At 35.7% G+C, this 22,110-nt stretch overlaps 1 protein-coding gene across 1 annotated transcript; it reads right to left on the bottom strand.

The window, feature by feature from the left end:
* Window positions 1-1,809: 1,809 nt before the first annotated feature.
* Window positions 1,810-20,663, bottom strand: LOC132561870 (phenolphthiocerol/phthiocerol polyketide synthase subunit C-like). The gene is made up of 7 exons (XM_060226578.1): window positions 20,455-20,663; window positions 14,782-15,146; window positions 11,528-11,709; window positions 10,951-11,128; window positions 3,588-10,259; window positions 2,146-2,319; window positions 1,810-1,961 (listed from the first exon to the last, which is right to left on the bottom strand). Exons 1-7 carry the CDS (start codon window positions 20,661-20,663, stop codon window positions 1,810-1,812), a joined length of 7,932 nt encoding a protein of 2,643 aa, XP_060082561.1.
* Window positions 20,664-22,110: the final 1,447 nt, after the last annotated feature.

Consider the following 22,110-nt stretch of genomic DNA (forward strand, 5'->3'; position numbering starts at 1 on the left):
TGAATATATATATATATAATTGTCAAATCTCTATTATTTGTAAATATTCGATATTCGCAAGACTTTTGATTCATATGTATTTTTAGAATGCTTTGAAATATACAACGATATATAAATATGCTTCTCTGACTATATACACCACATCTCTAAATATAATAAATTCATAACGAATGATTTTCTGCAATATCATACAAAATATATTGGTTCACGTTAGCTCGTGAGTGAAATCAATGTAGCAGCTACGGTAATTCGAAGACTGTGACTTTGTATGAAGTTTCACTAAAAAGCCAATGTATTAAAACACAAGCAAGACAATCTAACATCGGTAGAAATTGTGAAACACGAATAAACATGAGTGTCAATGACTACATAAAGATTCATTAATAATGTCATCTTCCTAAAACTGAAGATCGCATTATTATTATTTTCATTAGTCTTAACGGCCATAAAAGGTCATTAGGGCCATCAACCGTTGAAACACACAGCGATCCAGAAAGAAAATAACATCAAACAAACTATAAGATAAAAGACAAATGCTAAAAATTTTAAATGACTATATCATCAAAACATATCAAAATGATAAGTAATATTCTATAATATAGACCAACATATTTAAGATAAGTTATACTTTTATAAATCTCAACAATATCAAATGGTTCTTAAGACTTGTGACTTAACCATAAAAAATACTCGAGTAGACAGAAGACGGAAGATTATCATCGTCTTTTAACATATATGAATGCGTAAGGTAGATATTTTATTTATTCATTCATTTATTTATTTTATGTTAAACAACGATATTCCATGTATAATACTGTGTACGCAGCAATGCACAGTTATTGTTCCACGTGACAGGTCACATGACAACGTGATGGATCATCTTTAACACAAAGAAGTTTTCACCGGCTCTAAGTTCTTTCCTATATCACGCAATCTAGTTATTCTTTGTTCTTGTAAATTATATGTAGAAACACTGCCTACCCATTGCCCAATATAATTATTGGCATGATGATAAACAGTGTTTCCGATTATGACACAATTTGTGGTTAGTGATCACAACTTAATGCAATAACTGAGAGTTTTAAAATTCTCTCGCATATCACCGTTAATTTTCCATTCAAGTCTGATGCTTCGTTATATAGAAAACGATGTTGCACAAATTTTTAGTAGCATTGCTATTGCCTCTAAATTTTGGAACACTTTTGTGATTTACTCCAAGGCAACAGTTTAGATTCGCATCTTGGAAAATCAACCTTTAATTCTTTCTTGATTACAGAACCACGCACCCCTTCCCCTCCAACTCCATCCCTCTTTATTTTAACAATTTCTAAAATTGATACCAACGAAGACATTCACATTATTTCTTCATCTCCAGTAATTCATCAGACTGTAAAAAATCAAGCTCGCAAATAAACAGGACAAACTACATACAGATTTGGAAACAATGGGACATCGTTGAAATATTACTCTTGTAGTAATGTATCTTTTTTGTTTATACACAAATGAGCAACTGAGTTAGGAATACAATAACTAATATACCATCTAGCAAATTGCGGGTTATGCATATGGAGAAAGCGGATTATTACAAAAATTAAACGAGGTAAAATAAACTTAAAGAAAACGTGACATTGTCGTCGAAAACTACCAATGTACTTATTCCCTTTTAGCATTTCCAGATTTTTTCATCCTTTATTCAAAAAACAAATTTTTGTATCTATTATAAATTTCACTTGGAAATGAATGGGATGAATCAATCTATAAACTTTCATGAGATCGTTTCGTTTTCAACTAAGTCGTTCAAGGAGACCATCACGTCGTTTTCTGGAGACTTTTTTTCGACATCTGATAGATCTTAGATACCAGTTTTCGAATCTTAGCTCTCCAGCTTTGAACAGTAAGAAAGTCGCTGGTCTTGAAATAATACTGCCTCTTGGCTGTCTGTATAATGAGACACCATGAATCTGCAACATAACATATATCTAATCAAAATTGTTGTTTTATTGATGGCATTTTCAGTCAATAACATGTTTCTCTGAAATTACCATTAAGACACATTGGAAGAAAGGCGGAATACCATGGCTTTTTTCTGTGATCTTATATTAACATCAATTCTGGTGCTACATAAGTATCTCCATGGATACTTACCATTGACTTTTTCTGTGTCAACTCCAATTACGTTCGTAATAGGAATATTGCTTTGAAGTGACGTTTTCTTACAATCAGGATCTTTCCACGATATTTGAGGCACATTTTTCTCTGTGTTAACTTTCAACTGGACTGGATGTTCCCAACCGTTTGAGGTCTCTTTCAGAAACTTAACTGCAGATAAAAAATAGAAAAAACAGATTAATTCATATTTTATTAATTATTTCAACATTAGATGATCATAAGTATCTGTAATTGGTTTTCATTTACCAGACTTCCCTTCGTAGTATTTTGCATCTTTAAGAGCCTCTGTTGAGCTTTAATGGATTCTTCTTAGACACAATTACAAATAATATGATATATATATCGTTCTGGAATTTTGAACTGATAAATAGTAGAAGTCTGTTCATGTTTGAAGATAAATTGCAGCCTCCTTTTCAATAGCATTACTGTCCTATTTATCAGACCTTACTAAGTTATGAATATGTTCGACAAGAAATTAATTCAAAGAATAGTTTTCACGTGAAAACGGTATCTTTAACAAACGCGTAATTAACATATATGGAACATGTTTGATTGTTTTATCGTATATTGTTTAACGTCCAAACAACAGCAAGGATAATTAAAAGACGACCTCTGATGTATGTATTGGACTAAGGCAAAACAGACGTTACACTATCACAATGTCAAATGTTAAGCAGAAAGCAATTGACGCATTACGAAAGACTACAGTTATGTCTTGGACGGGGAAAGCACCCAAAAGTGTGTGTATCAAAGGTCCACCTTCTTGTAACCCCCTGGTCAAACACACTAGCGTGACTGTTTAAGTTTCAAAGCAGCTCAGAAACTGACCAGTCTGTTTTGTTGTAGTTTTCTGTCCCGGGGTTAGACACTTTGCCTTCATGGCTAGGGATTTTATGCGACGTGCAATCTGTATATTGTGTACTTATGTGGCAATTAGCTACTGCAAGAAGACCCTGTTTTGTAGTGATCTTGGCTGGTAAAGAGGCTATAAAATGCATACGAGCAAAACCATATTTTTCTAAAGTTAAAAATTGAAATAAAGTGAAACAATATCTGAAAACCATTCTTTTTAATTTCATTTTAGCATAATAAAGCATGAGTAGCCAGTATTTATGCTTTTGAAAGATTGCATAATATACAAGTGGGGTTTCTTTCTTTATTTACCGAGCCTATGAAAGTAAATCCAACAAAGCACTTTCTTGTTTCACCCATTTTTTGTATTGGGTGAAAAGAGGACACCAACTAGTACTGTCATTAAGGACTGCGATTAAGTTTGTGGTAGCATAATAACTACAATGAAAACTGTTTAAAATTATTTTTTAAAAAAATAAATCTAGCAAGTATTTTTAACAGAAAATGTTAACAACTAATACCTTATATAATATTGACAGCATAAGAACATTGGCTTGTACACTCACCGGTCGATAGATGATGGTCCATTTTGCCTGAAGCATCAGATACACATGACAGTAATGGGATATCATCTAGTCGGAAATCCGAATTCGTCACACTCACACAGGTCAGTAATAACAGATCATCGATCATACTCTGTGCTGTCGACAAACATATTATCGCTGGATTGTAACTCAAAACCAATTCTATAGCACCTGCTTGGCGATCTGTCATCACGTTTAATGCCGTTTCTATATCGTTAAAGAAGTCTGTGGTATAGCCTACATTTTCCATATAGTACTCTTCATATTCTTCATTTCTTTCGCCTCGAAAAGACATTTCTCTGACATTGAAGAAGTGACGGAAACTATTCTTAGTGTAAGCATCGTTTTGCTTGATCAGGGAAAATGGATATAGACTGCCCGTGCCGCTGAGTGTCACCTGGCTGGAACAAATTGAAATGAGTTCTCGTAAGGTGGCGTTTGGATCATTTATTTCTGTTATAACTGGTATGTAGTTGGTTCCTAGAAATATTCTGCTAACGAACTCCGGGAAGTGTTGACGCATGTCCACCGTAAGTACAACAGGAACTGCGGATAAACACGTCATCTTGTGTAGAAGAATTTGGTACAAACAGAACAGAAGGATAGGCGCTGTTACACCATGGCCGTTTGAAATGACTCTGTTCACCAGCTCAATCGGGAACTGCGCAACTACTTTTTCTGCCTTTTCCGTAGCAGGCACAGGTCCAACAGATCCAACTAGAGACGGTACATAACGAATCTTTTGGAGTTCTTTTCTCCAGAACTGCTCAAAATAAAATTTTTCTGCATCCAGACGTTCTTCCATCAGTACGGATGGGTCCAAGTTTTCAACTGGAGTCACGCTGAAATCCTTCTTATAAAAGTATGTCAGAAAATGGGACCGAAATTGTGCAAGTAATGTGAAGAAGCTTTGTAAGTCAAATGTGACGTGACTCATGATAAATCTGATGCGGTGTTTCTTGCCTGCGTCACAATACAAAACGCGTATTGGTGGATCCGTGCTAATATCGAATGTGCAATATTTTTCAATATCCTGCTCTGTCCATTCCCTGTTCAGCATAGATGAATCAACTATACGGAGGTCTACTTTTGCATCCTCTGGATCCAAAACATATTTTTTCATACCAAATCTGATTCGGTGATTGGTAAGATGAAACATTGTCCTGAGTTCAGGATTTTTAATTGTTATCCATCGCATGACCGTTCGCCATATGTCGCTATTTGACAGACCTATTCCTAGTTTGAAATCGATGCTGAACCATAAATTTGGCTCTTTTGGATTGCTATCGTGCATGTCAATGTAAAACTTTTGCATCCATGATGGTGATCCCTTTACGTCCTCTTTCTTTTCTAAATTTCCATCTTCTTCCTTGTTAAAGTTATCGATAATGTTTGAATGTGTAAAGTCAACAAGCATGCCAATAGTATACTCTGGAGATAGGATGTATGCAACAGGAAGACGACAGCCTGTGGCTTCCTTCATCATCTGGATTAACTCCACAGCTTTCTGTGACTCCAAACCAAGACTCAGAAGGTCTTGTTTCTCATCGAGTTCGCTCTCATCTATCGATAACACTAAAGAGACACTATTGAACATCAGGTCTACAAGTAACTCTCGCTGTTCTTCAAATGATGTTTCCATGAATTTAGCGATGTCAAGTACCACTTTGTCAACACGTTTGTTGTCTAATTTACTGGATTCAGCAGACTCGTCGTTCTCAACCATATCGATCCTCATCATGGCTTGTTTTTTACCTATGATATTCCAATCAAAGGATCCATAGATAACTTGAACAGGATTTCGCATGAGGGAATCCATAAGACATTGTTTGATCTTGTCTTTCTCAATTGCATAATACCCCTGTGCTTCTAAATTGTTTTGGATGCTTTCGTCACTCGCCATACCCACCGACAATGCACCCCAGTTGATGGTCTGCCCAGGCAAATTGTTTGATCTTCTGTATGAGGCCAATGAATCCAGGAAGGAATTAGCAGCTCCGTAATTTGTCTGACCAGCGTTTCCAAACACAGAGGTTATAGATGAATGCATAACAAAGAAATCCAGCAATAAATCCTTTGATGCGAGATGTAAGTTCCATGTCCCTAACACTTTTGGCTGAAGCACTTCCTTGAACTTTTCCATATCCATGGTTTCGAACCGTGTATCCCGTAGCACTCCTGCCCCTTGGAATATTCCCTTTATTGGATGATTGGGATAGAGTTCCTTGATGGCACAAAATGATCGTTCAACTTCCGTATAATTGGTTATGTTGCAACTCATTGGTACAATATCATATTTGTGTATGTCCATTGCGTTCTGAAGCTGTTCGTACATTTCTGGTCTATGACCTTTCCTTGATAGTGGTACTACTACGCCAGCACCCTTGTGACCTAGCCACTTAACGATTTCCCAGCCCAGTCCTGACAGTCCACCGACTACCACATAAATGGCTTTATTGTGAATAAGTCTGTTCTCAATCGCTTTCGTGTCCATTCCCTGTTTTCCTTCATCTTGTGCGTTTGCTAATTTGAGAGTCTGTTGTTTCATATATTTGTGAGCATTAACTAAGTCAGATCGTTTTTGCTGCCTTGTCAACCACTGCTTTACCTGTGGGAAAGTGTTAAGAACGTTGTGCTCTTCAAACACATTCATCTTTGAAACACAACGAATATTAATTTGTTTTGAACTCAGCTGAATGGCTTGATTTGATAAGCACGATATCACATCGTCGAATCCTATAATGGTATTTCCTGGCCGTATGATACATGCTAATTTTGCTTTTGTATATTTCTCCAGTACTATGAACACGTTACCTTTAAACTCGTCGTCAATATTATTGCTAAAAGAGTCTATTGATTTACTTTGAACACGACAGCGTTTTACCGTTTTTAACATTTTGCGGAGAATGATAACTTCTATGTCATCACAAGGATCAGTATTTGTTACAATGCAAACGCTAGACTTACGTTTGACTCTTTGAGAAACGGACCACATCATCATGGCCTTGATGATGAGACCGGGAGTGTAGTTTGGCAATTGTTGTATGTTACATACACATGACTCTGGCACTGATATCCGATTTGCAACTCTAGTTGGATAGCACGCTACTACGTGTGTAGATTGTCCATTAGAATGTTTTGAATTCTGTACAGTTCCTTGAAACTCCAACCCTACAACTGGATAACCATCTCTGTAGTATGACCAAAGTGATTTGTCGAGACTTGAATCCAACTCCGTAACGCGAAACTCAGTTGGGGAGTGAATACATATTTCTTCAACCTGAAGGCAAACTTCGTTCTTCCTTGCTTCATAGAAACAGTCACCGGGAATCAAAAAGGGACTCTCGATTTTGTCAGATGTAGTGGACCGTAACTGGAGGTCAAGTTGTTTGTCGGTACATAATATTCTGTGTTCATCCTGTAAGCCACGTTGTGGTCTCCGCCGCAGCAGATTACTGTGCAACTGTCCATCAACGATGAGAAATTCCTTAAATGAATATGCCTGACCTGAGGTAAGAGCTCGAACTGTTTTGTATAATGTATCTGTCTCTGAGAGTATTGAAGGCTGAACGTCGATAAGGAGCATTCGACATTTTGTTCCCTCCTGTCGTAAAGATCTGGTAAAACCCCATAACTCTGCTCCTGAGAAATTTTTAAGATAATCTGTCTCCGAATCGTAGCTTTGTGTGTTTTCAGTTACTACTATCACTGTCTGTTGCACATCTTTTAGTATTTTCATGATATTGAGAAAAGCCTGACAGTTTTCATAAACATAAAGTATATCGTCAGTATCTTTGCATTGTTTGACAGCGTTGGGATTTGGAACAAACATCACAAAATCAACGTCCTCAAAGTCAGTTGAAGATATCGCAGAAGCGGTGTCATTTGCAACATCACACAATCGGAATGATTTTCCCAGTGGATAAAGACCCCTTAGTGTATCAAGAACACTTGCATCGTCATATACTATAGTGACATTTTCATCTAGTTTCTGATTGGTATTGCAGTCAATCTTTGAAATGTCTTCTTCAGTCCAGATAATCTGATAAGCAAGGTTGTTTACTCCTATGCTGCCGTCCATGATCCGGTGCTCAATTTCTTTAACCTCAGCCAGTACCAGACCATCTGGTCTAGTTAAGATTATATTGGTCAGGATCCGATCATATACCTTCTGTATTGTTCGCGTATAACACACCATTCGTTTTTCGAAAGGTCTCAACACGGAAACGTTGCCAACGCGGATAGGATAAATTTTATTGGAAGTTTCTGTTTGGTTTGAGAGAAAATTCAATGCGCTTGAGTATAGCATTGCGTCCAGGATAGACGGATGAAAGGAGGTTTGATTTATTTGTCTTGCCACCTCTTCAGTGAGCTGTATAACACCAGTACATTCGTTTCTGTCAAATGTTATTGATTCTAAAACCTGGACTGACTGACCATATTTGTACCCATACTTTGCTAGTTCACTGTATATCTCTTCATGTTCAATGTAATTTCCAGTGCGTACGTCAACATCTTCAATCGGTATCATCAGATTTTGTATGCTATCTTTCATTGTAACGCATCCTTTTGCAACGATTATTGTATCTTTGAAAATTGAAAAGGTGATTTCCATGGTGGAGCCATCTTTCGTTTCTGTTAAATCAGACGTCACATCAAGATAAGAGGGTTTACCTTTAGACAATGGAATAGCTCGGAGTATATCATACTCAACACACATACTTTCTGCTGGTATACCCATCACGCTCATTCCGAGCTCAAAACCGACCTCTGTGTAAACAGCGCCTGGAATGATGACAGCGTCATCTATCACGTGATCATACACGAAAGGAGTGGCGGTTGGGCTTATGTTGACTTTAAATTCCCCTTCTTTTTCTTTTTGGGTTAACATGAGGTATCGACCTGAAAAGTCATCAATTAGTCCATGTTTTCTGAGGAAGCGATAGTCTGACTCCACCATCAACCGCTTTCTGTCAAACTGGTACTGAGGGAGATTTGATAGGTTGTTTTTCTCAACAATGTTTTCCCACTGAGGGTTTATACCGAGCGAGTACATTTCGCAAAGAGCGACGTAGACTTGTGATGAACCACTATCTAGTTTCATAGAGGGAATAGATTTGACATCCTCATCATCAAATATGTCAGTCAAGTGAGCCTTCAAAACAGGTTTTGGGCCAATTTCAAGGAATATAGTGGGCATCTCGTTTGTTGATTTCCGAAGTGCGTGATAGAGCTTAACCGGTTCTGAGACATTTCTTTGCCAATATTCTGGTGTGCAGAAATTTTCCTCTATTTCATCTGTGACAGTGGATATCATAGGTATTTCCGGTACACTAGCTTTCATCCCTTCTAGAGTTTCTCGAATGCGATGAGAGGCCATTTCGACCTTATAGCTGTGATAGGCACATCCGACAGACAACTCATGGTATACTGGGATTTCCTTAGTCATCATGGCATCAGGTATTAGAGTTTTCACTTCGTTTACCTTTTCCTCATCACCGGATATTGTGCAGGCCATTGGACTGCTATATACTGCGATATTGACATGACCTATTCTATCACATATCTCTTTTACTTTTGAAGTATCAATGTTCCGTACTACCAACATTCTACCGCCTGACTCTTCTGCAAGGATTTTAGACCTGTAGTATATAACTTTGACAGCATCACTCAACAACAGTGCCCCACTGCAATAGGCTGCGGCTACCTCACCTACAGATTGACCAACAATTGAATCAGGATAGATTCCCCAATGTTTCCATAGTTCTGACAATCCAACTTGACATGCAAATATACCAATATGTCTCAGAAAGCAGTTATCCATTTCTGCACCATCTCGTATTTTTGCCATTATCGACCAACCGGTCAGTACTTGAAGATGTATGTCAATATTCTTCAAGGTATCGGCAAAAACTGGAAAGTCTTTTACCAGCTCCATTCCCATTTTGGTCCATGCTGTCCCAACGCCACAGAACATGAAGACTATCCTACAATTCTTACTTGGTGTAATTGTACGGCTGGCCATCGTCTCTACCACACTATTGCAACTTTTGATTAGATTTGTTATACTAGATTCTACGAATAATTTTCGGAATCGATAATGATCTCGTTTACACGAGGCGGTGTATGCCAATTGTTTTAATTCATATGGTTCCTCCGTCAGTGCTGTAGCCATATGCTTGATAGTATTAATTAGGCATGTCTGGGATTTCGCAGACACAGGCACACAGATCTTTTTTTCACCATTGCTCGTACCATTTTCTACATCTGCCGCATTTTCAACCCATTGCCTGAGAAAAGCATGGCTGTTCGTACCACCAAATCCGAAACAATTGATGCAGGCAGCTCTGGTACCATCGTGTAGTGTTGGCCAAGAGTGAACTGACGTTGGCACATCGAGGTCATAACTGGTAAAATCTATTCGAGGGTTTCGGGGAAGGGAATGAAGTGACGGTACAATTCTGCCATGCTTCATCATTAAAAGAGTCTTGACAAGACTTGCAACACCTGCTCCAGATTCAAGATGACCGATGTTGGTTTTGACAGATCCAATAAATCGCTCTCTTCCCTCTTCATGCTTCTGTATTGGAAATTTCTTAAAGAAACTTCCGAGGCTCTTGACCTCAACAGGGTCACCGATGGGTGTCCCGGTACCTGTAGAAATGGGAAGCTCATGCACTTAATATATTCATTGCTGCTATATTTTTCAAAAAAATTACTTAGCAAGTATACTTTTAAGACATGGATATCAAACTGTAATGGTGGATAGTTTACGTTGCTATCAACAAAGTCACATGTAAGTTTCGAAAATCCAGCTGTGATGATAGTAACGTAAACAAGCGTTATCTATCAACCCCTTTAAGTTAAGCCCGTCCTAGTTTTGAAAAGATGGTGGAGCTCTTCCATTACAAACTTTAAAAAAATAAATCTTACTTGACGAACCATCTATCATATGTTATTTATAATTATCATGACAGTCTTAACGCCCCGTCAACACATAGTCATTAGGGCCTTCAACCGGTAAAACAAACGACCATCCAAAAAGTAAATGACCTCAAACAAACTAAAAGGTAAAAGACAAATGCAAAACATCTTAAATGGTTATTATATAACAAAAGATTAAAATCGTAAGTCATATGCTATTATATAGACCAACATGTTTCAGATAACCTAGAATTTTATTAATTTCAACAGATTAAAAAGGGGTATTTAGACTTGTAACATTACGATAAACAGTTTCTCGAATAGACAGAAGATCAATGCAGTCCAATAAAAAGTGTTTAATTGTGAATGGTTCATTACATCCTATGCATCAAGGATTATCTTCGCCTTTCAACACACATACCATGTGCTTCGATGTACTGAACATGACATGGGTCGAGGTGGTAGGATTTCAGATAAATATCGTGAAGAAGTCGGTTCTGTTGGATCTCCGACGGAGCAGTGATTGGCTTTGCAGTTTGACCATCTTGGTTACAGCCCGTACGAATGGTCGCCCATATTTTCCTGTCATTCTTTAAGGCCTGAAATCACATTTTCTACTATGAGCTTTTTAACTGACAGATAACTAATCGCATTTCTAATTAGATATGATTATTTCTGTTTCAGTTAGGGTGTTGAGCAACAGCATGTTTAGTTGAGCGTCCGTTCAAGTCCTAGCATCATATGTTGATTAAAACTGGATTAACTCCCTTTGTCGTCTTCATATCAATTAATATGTTTAGAATGTTTGCATAAATAACATATTTTAATACAAAGTTTTAAAAATAGAATATTAGAAATGGTAGGACTGAGACATATTCAAATTAAGACTATTTCAGCGTACTAAGCCAAAATGACAAGGAAGACTTAATATGTTTATTTGTATGGCGATCACTATGGTACATATAAAGAAATAGTTAAAAAGAAAAAAAATAACCTACATCAGAAAGCTTCTCTAGAATAACGATACCACATCCCTCTCCCCGTGCATATCCGTCGGCGTTGGATGAGAATGCCTGACACTGGCCAGTCGGCGACGCCATCCGGGCCTTTGTCAGGGTGACAAACATGTCAGGGTATAGAATACTGTTGACACCACCACATATTGCCATTGAGGACTCTCCTATTAAGGGCAAAGCATACAGAAATATGCATCGTGAAGTTGAATATCAATTCAAGGGGGTCAATTAAAAAAACGTATCATTTTAAAGAAACATTTAAGTATCTAATTCTAAGACATGCCGTTTTCGAAAAAAAGTTACATTCAAAAACTGCTCTAATGCGGTATAATTCTATCTTTGTATCCTCAAAACTATTAACCGAATATACAGTTTACGGAGAACGCGTTAGCTTAATTGAAGAATATTGGACTATTCAACCTCGTGTACAATTGTAAAGATCGGAGGTGGGAAAGTACTTAAACTATGTTTTGTTTTTCAGATATCACGTCCGTTCTGTGCTGTTGTGGGTGTGTCCTGTGATGAGATGTTTTACCTGAACTGTTCTGGATGTGTATCGATCGCATTCCCTATGTCGGGAAGCCATAAAGTAATCCCAACCCAAAATTACCCCGACTGTTGACTGGACTTAAACACCAAACTAACAAACACACAAAGATTCTCTCAATTCGTAAACTAATTATTTATATAATTACATGCACATGTTCTATATACATTATAAACGTTTTGTCTTTTTTCAAAATGTAATATATGTCAAATATCACTAGGGACAAAATAGATCAGAGAGAAACGTCCATAGCTAAACAGACAAAACTTCAGAACAGTGCTAAAACAGTCGCATATAATCAGTTTTCAATAACAAAGTGGACATGGGATATTGTATCTTGAAAAACAGACTGACCGCTATTGAAGGTCATAAAGATTGAATTATGTTCAAATGATAATAGGATGTTTTACATTTTGTTAAACTTGCATAATAAAAAATCTATGCAGTGCAATAAGATGGTTTTGATTTTAAAATGGCATTGCATGCCATGCGCTGATCCTGGTCTTCGTTATTCGGTATGTATAAATGTGAAATATATGTATGATCTATCCACAGGCGGACAATAACAACCTCGTCTAGACGCTGGTCTATAACAAGGAGACCAGTTACCAGTAGTATACATTTTGCTCCGAATCACCACGCCAGTTTCATATTTCAGAAGGGTTCATAAGCAGTTTGAAATCAATTTTAAAAGGTTAAAAATGAACAGGTGGAACTAAAGACGCTTTTTCGGCATGCCCTGCCTATTTGTTACCTAGTATTCCCATGTGTCTAGGAAACCAACGAAACACAGTTTGCCAAGTAAACGTAGTCGTATTAACAACATTACCTTGTTATCATATTGTGTATTTTTTTTTTTTTTGTTTATAAACTGTTTACCTTCTCCGCACTAATGCATGAAGGTATTGTCAAGATTTATTTACCACGACTTTCTAAGACAAGAGATTTATTCAAGCGAAAGCACAACATTCACCAGTTTTAGCAGTAATGTGAATACGTTTATCCACAATGTTGTGCGATGAGATACATACAAAAATATGTTGATGTATATTTGTATGGTCCGGTGAATGGTGGTATACTTGATATAAACAAAATCATACAACACTAAAATTAGCTGAAATCAATGTAGTTATTTACGTGCGGTGTGTATGCATTTAATATTATTATAGTTAATCTTTAATATCTATATTGTTCCCACAAATTGCATTTGATTTTTTGTTTAATCGCTGTAGACACCAGTGAAGGATTGTATATCAATAACACTTGCTTGTCCTAATAACTTGTTCACTAAACTATGAAGAAAAATACCGGTTTGAAAAATATACCAAATGACTTTAATTCACATCTGCCTGAAAGATGAAAACGTCTGTTGCCTTATCTGGTCATACATCAGTCCAATATGACCATAACTGTAATAAGGGAATATTCATTATATTTCTGAAGTGCTGTTCAGTTTCTCAACTTATTATCACGAATCCAATGTATTTTTTGTAGACGATGCACGTCTGAAAGTCTTGCGACTGATAATGAACCATTTGCGTTATCCCTGAAACAAATTACCATTTTCTTACCCATGTACGATTTAAAGGACGTTAGAAAATACGAGATATAACATATCTTTCTCTCCGTGGAAGCAAACATAAAAAGTGTAAAAACGGCTTTTGCAGCATCTGCAACAATTTTGTCATCAATCTCATCTCCTTTCTGAATGACTATTTTTGTTATTTAAATAGTTTGGGGTATGCTCCAATGTTCTGTTTTCTATTATCTAAAACACTTTACATTTCAACCTACACATGTTAACAGACGACTTCTTTACATAAATACATAATTCAATGCATAAATGTAAACAGAAAAAAAGACATAATTTTGAAATGGATTTAACATTATCTTTATGAATCAATAGCAATCATGTAAATTAAAGAAGTTAATCAATTCGAATAAAAGAATTGTAATGCATAATTGCAAAACAGAATGTCTCATGGAACTCGTAAACCGCCGGACATTTCGAGGACAGATGTTTCATCAATCGTTAAGAAAATGATGTAAAAACTGTGTCGTTAATAATAATGAAATCAAAATCAAAATGTATTAAGTTAATACAGACAAGGAAGGTGCATCGTATGCACGTTTCAGATATATGCAATCATAAGCCTTTCAAGGTATATCATTGGCAGACGCTTCGTGATGGCTCTGACAAGGTCTTAGCGTTTGTTTTTAATTCTAGTCACAGTCTACCATTTTTTCCTTTCATTATGTAAAATATACAACTTAATTCTGTATTCTATTTACGTATATTAGATTTTTATTCTTGCTAAAATATGATAATTAACTGCTCTGGTTGAGTAATTCGTGTTTATTACATTAAGAATTCATTCATTTCCCTATAAGAATTACCCTCTGATGCGGTCATATCCGAAGTACTAAGGATGAATAAAATAACCTTTTCTATTTGTAAATTAGGCTGATTATTATTAACAGCATCGTGAAAAAAAGAGTAAAAACATTGCCTGTTATAGGTAATTGCACTCTTGAACCAACTGTTTGTAATATTCTGCATTTGGCTTACCGTGGCGTTTCAATTCATGATTTTCTAAAACCCTATCTGTCGACAAACAATAAAATGGGGGAGAAATATAAAGGTTAGCTTGTCAAAAAACATTTTAAAAAACATTTAGAAATCACTTACCAATTCTCAAAGACTGAGTGGCCAGATTCACGGCTACAAGTGAAGATGAACAGGCGGTGTCAATAGTAATGGAAGGGCCCAATAGATTGTAGGTGTATGACACGCGTGCCGTGATGATACTGGCAGAATCTCCAGTCACGGAGTAATTGGTCATCAAAGAATAGTCTCCGTCTTTTGATGTTTTAGAATCACTGTTCATGGCGCCAATGTAAACACTCGTTGAGGAACCATCAAGCTCTGCTCTTGTGATCCCGCCGTCCTCTAGTGCCATGTGTACACATTCTAAAACGTATCGCTGCTGGGGGTCCATCTCGGATGCCTCCTTTTCCGCAATGCCGAAAAAAACATTGTCCCAAACATCGTGGCTAGGATTAGGAAAAAACATCTAAATAAATGCTCATTCTATCACATTTTTATCATTTGACGAAAGTCCGGTGTTGATGTAATTGTATTTGTTTCCTTCATCATGGATTCATAAGTGACATTAGGGCCAAAGTTTTGAAGTATACCTTGCAAGTGAGTAAAAATGCGGACTTTATAAAGAAATATATAAGGGAAGGGATAAGCTGTCACCTTAGTTTAATAATTTTCGTTAGTTATTTTGAATACTTGACGAATCGAAAAAGAAAAAAGCATAACAAACCTCATGAAGCTAAAGTTGTATTATGATGATGTATACTTATGGTGTTTTAGAATGTCAGGTACTAGTTGGTCAAGACTGAAACCCATAATTAATTGCACGTTGGTACTGAGTTTCAATGCAAGATTGTAAAGATCACCGAGACAAAGGGCCATAATAATAATCCATAAAACCAGGTTGATGGAAATTCAAGAAAAAATACAAAGTTTTGGAAATACGGTATCATATAGTGTTCCTCTCATTCATCGTCATATCAACCAAGAGCTGTGACATTTGACAGCACTGAATTTATGTTTTGATTTTGATTACGTTTAGATGTCGGTATTTTCTTGTTCCCGAACCCACAATGTCCATTTGGAATGCTCCACAAGAACAAATGTTGCTAATATGATAGAAGGATGATAACAGGACTTTGTGCGATGAATTTTTTGTGTTTTAAAACCCTCCCAGGAACACTGTTGGTAACTATGATAACCAATTTATCTTAAATTGACAACAGTGTTTATGCTTTAAATACTCTTCAGAATTAAACATACTCGAAAATGCTGTTATAGGGTCTTAGTAGTTCCGTTTGTCTTCCTCATCCTCTCCGTTAACACATTAAGGACTATGACAGTTCACAGTCGGATTTTAAGGGATCTGTTCATTTGTCCTACTACCCAATCTATGTTCTTGTTGATTCGTGTGGAGTATCAGATAACTAGGTTTTATATTTGTCTGAACTTAACTTGATTTTTGATGTTCTATACAAGTTGCATCCCTTTTATCTTATAGTAATACACCTGACTCTGGAAAGTATAACTGCAGCATGTCCCAGTGTAACGATAAAATTAATAATCATATGTGCGAGTTGTAAAGCGTTATATGATGCTAAGAGATTTACCTGATGTAAAATGATGAAAACGATGACATTGGTCAAAGATATAGTTTTGGGATCGCTTAACGTTACACGATATGCGGTGTGTGCACGAAAGAAAAACTGGATGGACGAAATTGACTATCGTATATATGTGTACCCGGTGTGCTGAAGTGCATAGTTCATTGACAGTTGAGGATGAAAGCACGCTGGAATACTAGTCACCATATTGGTATCACTAAGAAAGAGTCTATATCTGCATGCAATATAACGCTTGTCGTTTTGGTGTTCGTTAGTTTACTTGTGGGTTCCATTGTACGTGACATGACTACGGTTTACATAACAGGTGTCGTCGATGAAGTAGCAGACGCTTACACTTCCGGAACACATGGTCTTCTTGTTCATGTCCTTTTTCCGGAGAACCCGCGTAAATATTTCTTTTGTTCATATTTTGCGCTAGTTGAATAGATTTGATAATAATTATCATTTTAATGTTTTTTCCCCCTTTTTTTGTTTTTTGTTTTGTTTATAATAACAGATGTGTGATAGCGTTTGTTTAATTTCCAACTATGTAGATATATGTATATTTTATAATTAAGTAATATTATTTATTCAACTGTAGGTTAGACATATGTTTATCTATCAATTGAAGGATGAAGCGCTACATACACTCGAAATAAAGGATATTTTGTTTACAAGATGTCATGCGTGACCAGTCTTGATGTAAAGACACTTATGTACATTATTTATGTAAACAACAAATGCAAGGCTCGGAAATGAATCATCTTAAATCTCATACTGTTGTAAAGAAAATTTTCCTTTTGTTATTTCTGTGTTTCTTTCCTCTTTTCTATCATTTTGTAACCGAAAAAGATATATTCAGGTAGATTCAGAATTGTATTTGTAACACAGAAGGTCTAGCCGGTTTGGATGTCTCAAGTATAAATCTGAATAGAGGTGGTTTTGTTTCTCGAAACTCACCACTCATCACTCTCTGAGGTAAAACTACAGAACGACAAATCATCTTAGTTTCAAGATTTCTAAATACAACGAAAACAAAACGTCTTTTATATATATAAATATATTTACGCGAGGCTTTAAATAAGTCCGACCAGTCTAATGGAATAGACAGATGTAACGAACTATACTATAATTTACCCTAATTAACATCGCTGCCTGTCTAATTCAAAAAAGTTTGATAAAGCTGTTTCCAAATCCACAACATATTGCTTATCAAAAAAATCGTATAGTTTATACGTCATTCAGTCTTCAAGAATGCAGAAGTAACGTAATTGAATACGGTCCTAACGTCAATGTTGCTTTATTAGATAGCAACAGAGCGTTTAGTGCTACAGTTGATTCTTAGTACAAAATGACGAATTAAATCTTAACATCAAGCGCTGGGTGTTTCTAAACAGTATGTGCACAGATGTAGAAAGTTGCTGTCCATTTAATGGATAAACGTTCCCTTCTTTATACTTAAAATGGAACATGGGTTATTACAGATGTACTTAGTTTTTGTTATCATACCTTGTCCCCATTTGAGAACGTGACATTACTTACTTTGATTGACCAATGATTACATGGCGGGTGTCGTTGATGAGACGCTTACTTCGTGTCTACGTGTAAATATTTCTTTTTACATATTTTGTAATTTTTATAGTTTAATGGCATTTTGTCCTTTGCTTTAAAAAGCACATTTGTAACTTTTAAATACCAAAGAAGCAAATTTTGTGTATTACCCAAAACAAATTCATCTTTATAATTGTATTATGCCTCATGTTGGTGATATTATATATACTGGAATTTCATGAAATTCTTAACAGAAGTATTTCGAGAGAACAGTACGTGCGTATGATTAATAAGATCCAGTAAGATGCCTCTGTCCACTCTGGAGCCAATGTTTGTGCTTTTAACCATCTTAAAGTAGCGAAGCTTATCACAAGTAATATTTATCAGTCCGCTTTAAACGATTGCAAGCTTTTGAAAATGACAAATTCCGAAATTTTATTGTTAGAAAGAGCATAATATTTGGTCGTTAAATATATTAAAGAGACTTTCAAAAAAAAAACAAAAAAAAAATGGGAACAAACAAGTGTACCTCTTTACTTGGTTTGTCCTCAGTTGAGACATACACCGGCATCAAAAATATCATTCCTAGAATGAACCTAATATCACAAGTCTGTACGGTTTTCATTACCAGATTCTCTGCTTCCACATTCCCGACATCAACACACCACTGTTTCATTGAATGAGAACCTTTATGTTTTTGTTTATAACGGGATAATTAATAATAAGCGATCGGAAAATCATAGTAGAAAATTCTATGAACAACACAATCTAAAACAATGAATGAAATTGATAGCGAGTATTAAAGATATTGGAAAATACATAACTCAAACCTATTTTTTTGGGAGCTATCGATACGGTTTTCTCAACACAGAGGATACGATATAGAGCATAGTGGAAATAGTTGCAATTATTTGCAGCTTGGTGACAATGTAATCATATTAAAAATGTTGGTTTTTACATCAAGACCAAACGACACATTTAGTGCTTCAGTGTTACTATGACACTGTATATTTGGTATCAATGGTACAATGTTTAGTTTCTAACTGCACTAACTCCTAGATTTAAATCAAATAAACCATGTAAGTGCACAAGACCTCTAAGAAAGACTTCCTCTAATACATGCAATAGGGATGATGAAAAATAGAATTTTTATGCATGATATACCATATGTACTAAACAAAATATATAATAGGTTCACTTGTTGGAATGCATTTAACAGGTAAAAAAATATTAAATATACATGTGTACGACTGCATAACCTCGCAGACAGGGGCATCCCTCTTCATGTAATCAAGACTCACACATGAATACTCATTGTTTATAGCTCGTTAAATATATTAATATTTTTCTTCCTTAAATTTACAAATATGGCGTTGCATTGATGCTTTTTATATTCATTTAACAGTAATGTATATATATATATATATATATATATATATAAAACGATGAAAAATTCATTATAAATTACTTGACTTTTGACAGCTAGTATAAGTGTTTTACACTTTGAATATGCATCTATTTATATGTATAACAAGTGTTTACTAATTAAGCAGTCTTCATACATGCCTTGATACTCTTCAGCTTATTTGCAATAAAGTGAATAATGTACCGATGTATGCTGTATCCTCGATAACCGATGTAACGACAATATTCAACATGACATTATAAAAGATTATTTTGCCCAAAAATTAGTAGTAAAATATATGTAATGAAATTAGATCTGAACCCGAAGAATGTGAAATAAAATTGGAGATTTGGCTACAGAGTCAACTGTCCAGATATAACTGGCGTGATACCAGAAGCATCTTTCATCTTTACTGGAGTTTCCTAGTTATATTCAAATGCATAGACATGTTTGCTGAAATAAACGAAAACTATAGGGATGATGCTAGAAACCTCTGACAATATAATTTCGGCTTTTACGGAATACACATTCCTATGAAGTTGAATACCTAATTGTTAAAAAAGAGAACTTTATGTCTGATAAGCACGATGTTTTGAATCCATCTCACAGAACAAAAGTAAATTTAACTAATTGAAATAAATTCAGACAAGTTAACTTGTTCTGAATAATAGTAATTATACTCTAATTCCTGCAGATAGCATTTGCTAACATGGAATGATTTTTTTTAGATATTATCATGATATTATTTTTTTCTCAAGTAGATACAAGTAATCTGTATTTTGTTGCTGAACATTTCCGAAGAAGTCAGTCATCCTTTCTTCCATAATATAGACAACAATAAGGACATATTGTATTATATTGCCGATTGAGTGCGTGCTCTCAATTGTACGACTGGTACATTTGTCTACGGTCAATATTAAGTGTGTGTGTGTACCTGAATAATTAAAGATGGACAATGCCTTCAAATTTGTTTAGCATACAAGATTAGGATCTCATCCCGGTCAGAAAACGATATTTTTACTTCTATAAGGCGTCAGTGCCTCCTATATAAACTGGATATGTCTCGCATTTGTGAACAAGGTAAAGCGTGCGAAATAATTATGCGTGCTGGTTACAAAATATAGCATTATAGATATAAAATCATATGAGTTCGATGGATGCATTACTTCCAATATTTCGTCTACCTTATTTAAAACTTACTTAGACAAAAGTCCCGCTTGGCGGACGTATGTTTTTCCATATGCGTCTGGATCGGGGTCAAAGACAGCGTCAACGTTCCATCTGTCCCTTGGTATCTCTTTCACGTGATTTTCTCCGTTTACCAAAACATTCCAGAATTCTTTAATGTTATTAGCGCCAGGGAATCGGCAGCCAATACCGATTATAGCTATCTCGTCGTCCTCATCCATCGCAGGAAATAGACAATCCAGCTCTGGAAGTGTAATGCTAGTGTAGGCTGTAGGTTTCGATACAGACTGCAACCGTTTTGGCATTGACTCTCTTATATGTGCAGGCTTTGATATAGTCTCACATGTTACATATTTCCGACACATCATGCATGATTTATTCAGCTACTTTGAACTTTCGCCGACATCCTCCTAGTGTTTGGTTCCCGAAAGATAATACCCTCTGGTATTGCACTCGTGCAGACATCACAATAGTTCTAGTTTGCCTTTGGGTTGCCACAGCGTACTCGCACCGCAAAGGTCATTGGAAGACTTAAACACATGTCTGGGACATTCAATTGTCTGAACAAGAACAAAGCAACATGACAACGTAATTTATCAACCATTCCAATCATACTGGTGATCAATAATTTACAAAATTGACCGAATTAATTATTGAAACAATTTCAAAATCCAGACAATGTAAAAAAGCTTCTAACGATCTGAAATACAAAATTGATGACAGATTTTGTAATTTGGGACACACATAGCAAAAAACTCACGTTCTTAAATGTTAGTTCTTATGATGTAATATTTAACAGTGATTTAAGGAATATTTATGGCATCCATTGTACGTCAATTATGGCATGATTATTGTGTATCAAAAAACGACAATGTTCCACTTTACCGACTATTTTGTGGAAAGAGAAACTTTGTTCTGTTTAGTCATAATAAGCAATGGATATTTTTATACGTTGGTGTAAACAAGTGTTGATCTGTCACGTTATGCCATTCATTATCATTATATATTACTGTCATATATAACGACCAGCTATGTCAAAACAAGACAATCATTTTCATAAACTATTTCTCTTTTTTATTTCATTATACATCATGCTCAGATGACGACAAAACAATTCTTATCTGACCTCGAGTGAGTGAACGAACTTCGAAATATAAACAAGATAAACAATATCGTATTACGAGTATATAGACAAGGATTATATCGCGACTAATATTATTATCATCATCATCATTATAATTACAATCATAACGGCCAGTCAACACATTAAATAGGGACATCAACTGGTGAAAGACTCAACGATTCGATGCTTCCACTGTTACGTACGTTACTGAGAATGTTTGGATCATCTCATAACAATATTATATTCCTTTGTTCAACGACATGTATATTCTAAGCTATAATGTTTTCAAATTACATGTCAAAATGATGATCATTCAAATACACGTGCCATACAATAATGTTATATGCATGAAATTATTATTATAATTATTATTACAATCTTAACGGCCAGTCAACACATAAAAGGTCATTAGGGCCATCAACTGGTGGTTGTCTCTATAGCATGCAGACCATTCACAGATGATTGGTTTTACGGAATACAATTCATTATCAGTATAATAATTCTATTCCTCCTACCACTGAGCTGTTAAAAATTGTTTGATTAAT

The sequence above is a fragment of the Ylistrum balloti genome, unplaced genomic scaffold, assembly GCF_031769215.1.
Source record: "Ylistrum balloti isolate Yb309-2 unplaced genomic scaffold, AGI_CSIRO_Ybal_v1 Utg371294, whole genome shotgun sequence".
Taxonomy (NCBI): domain Eukaryota; kingdom Metazoa; phylum Mollusca; class Bivalvia; order Pectinida; family Pectinidae; genus Ylistrum; species Ylistrum balloti.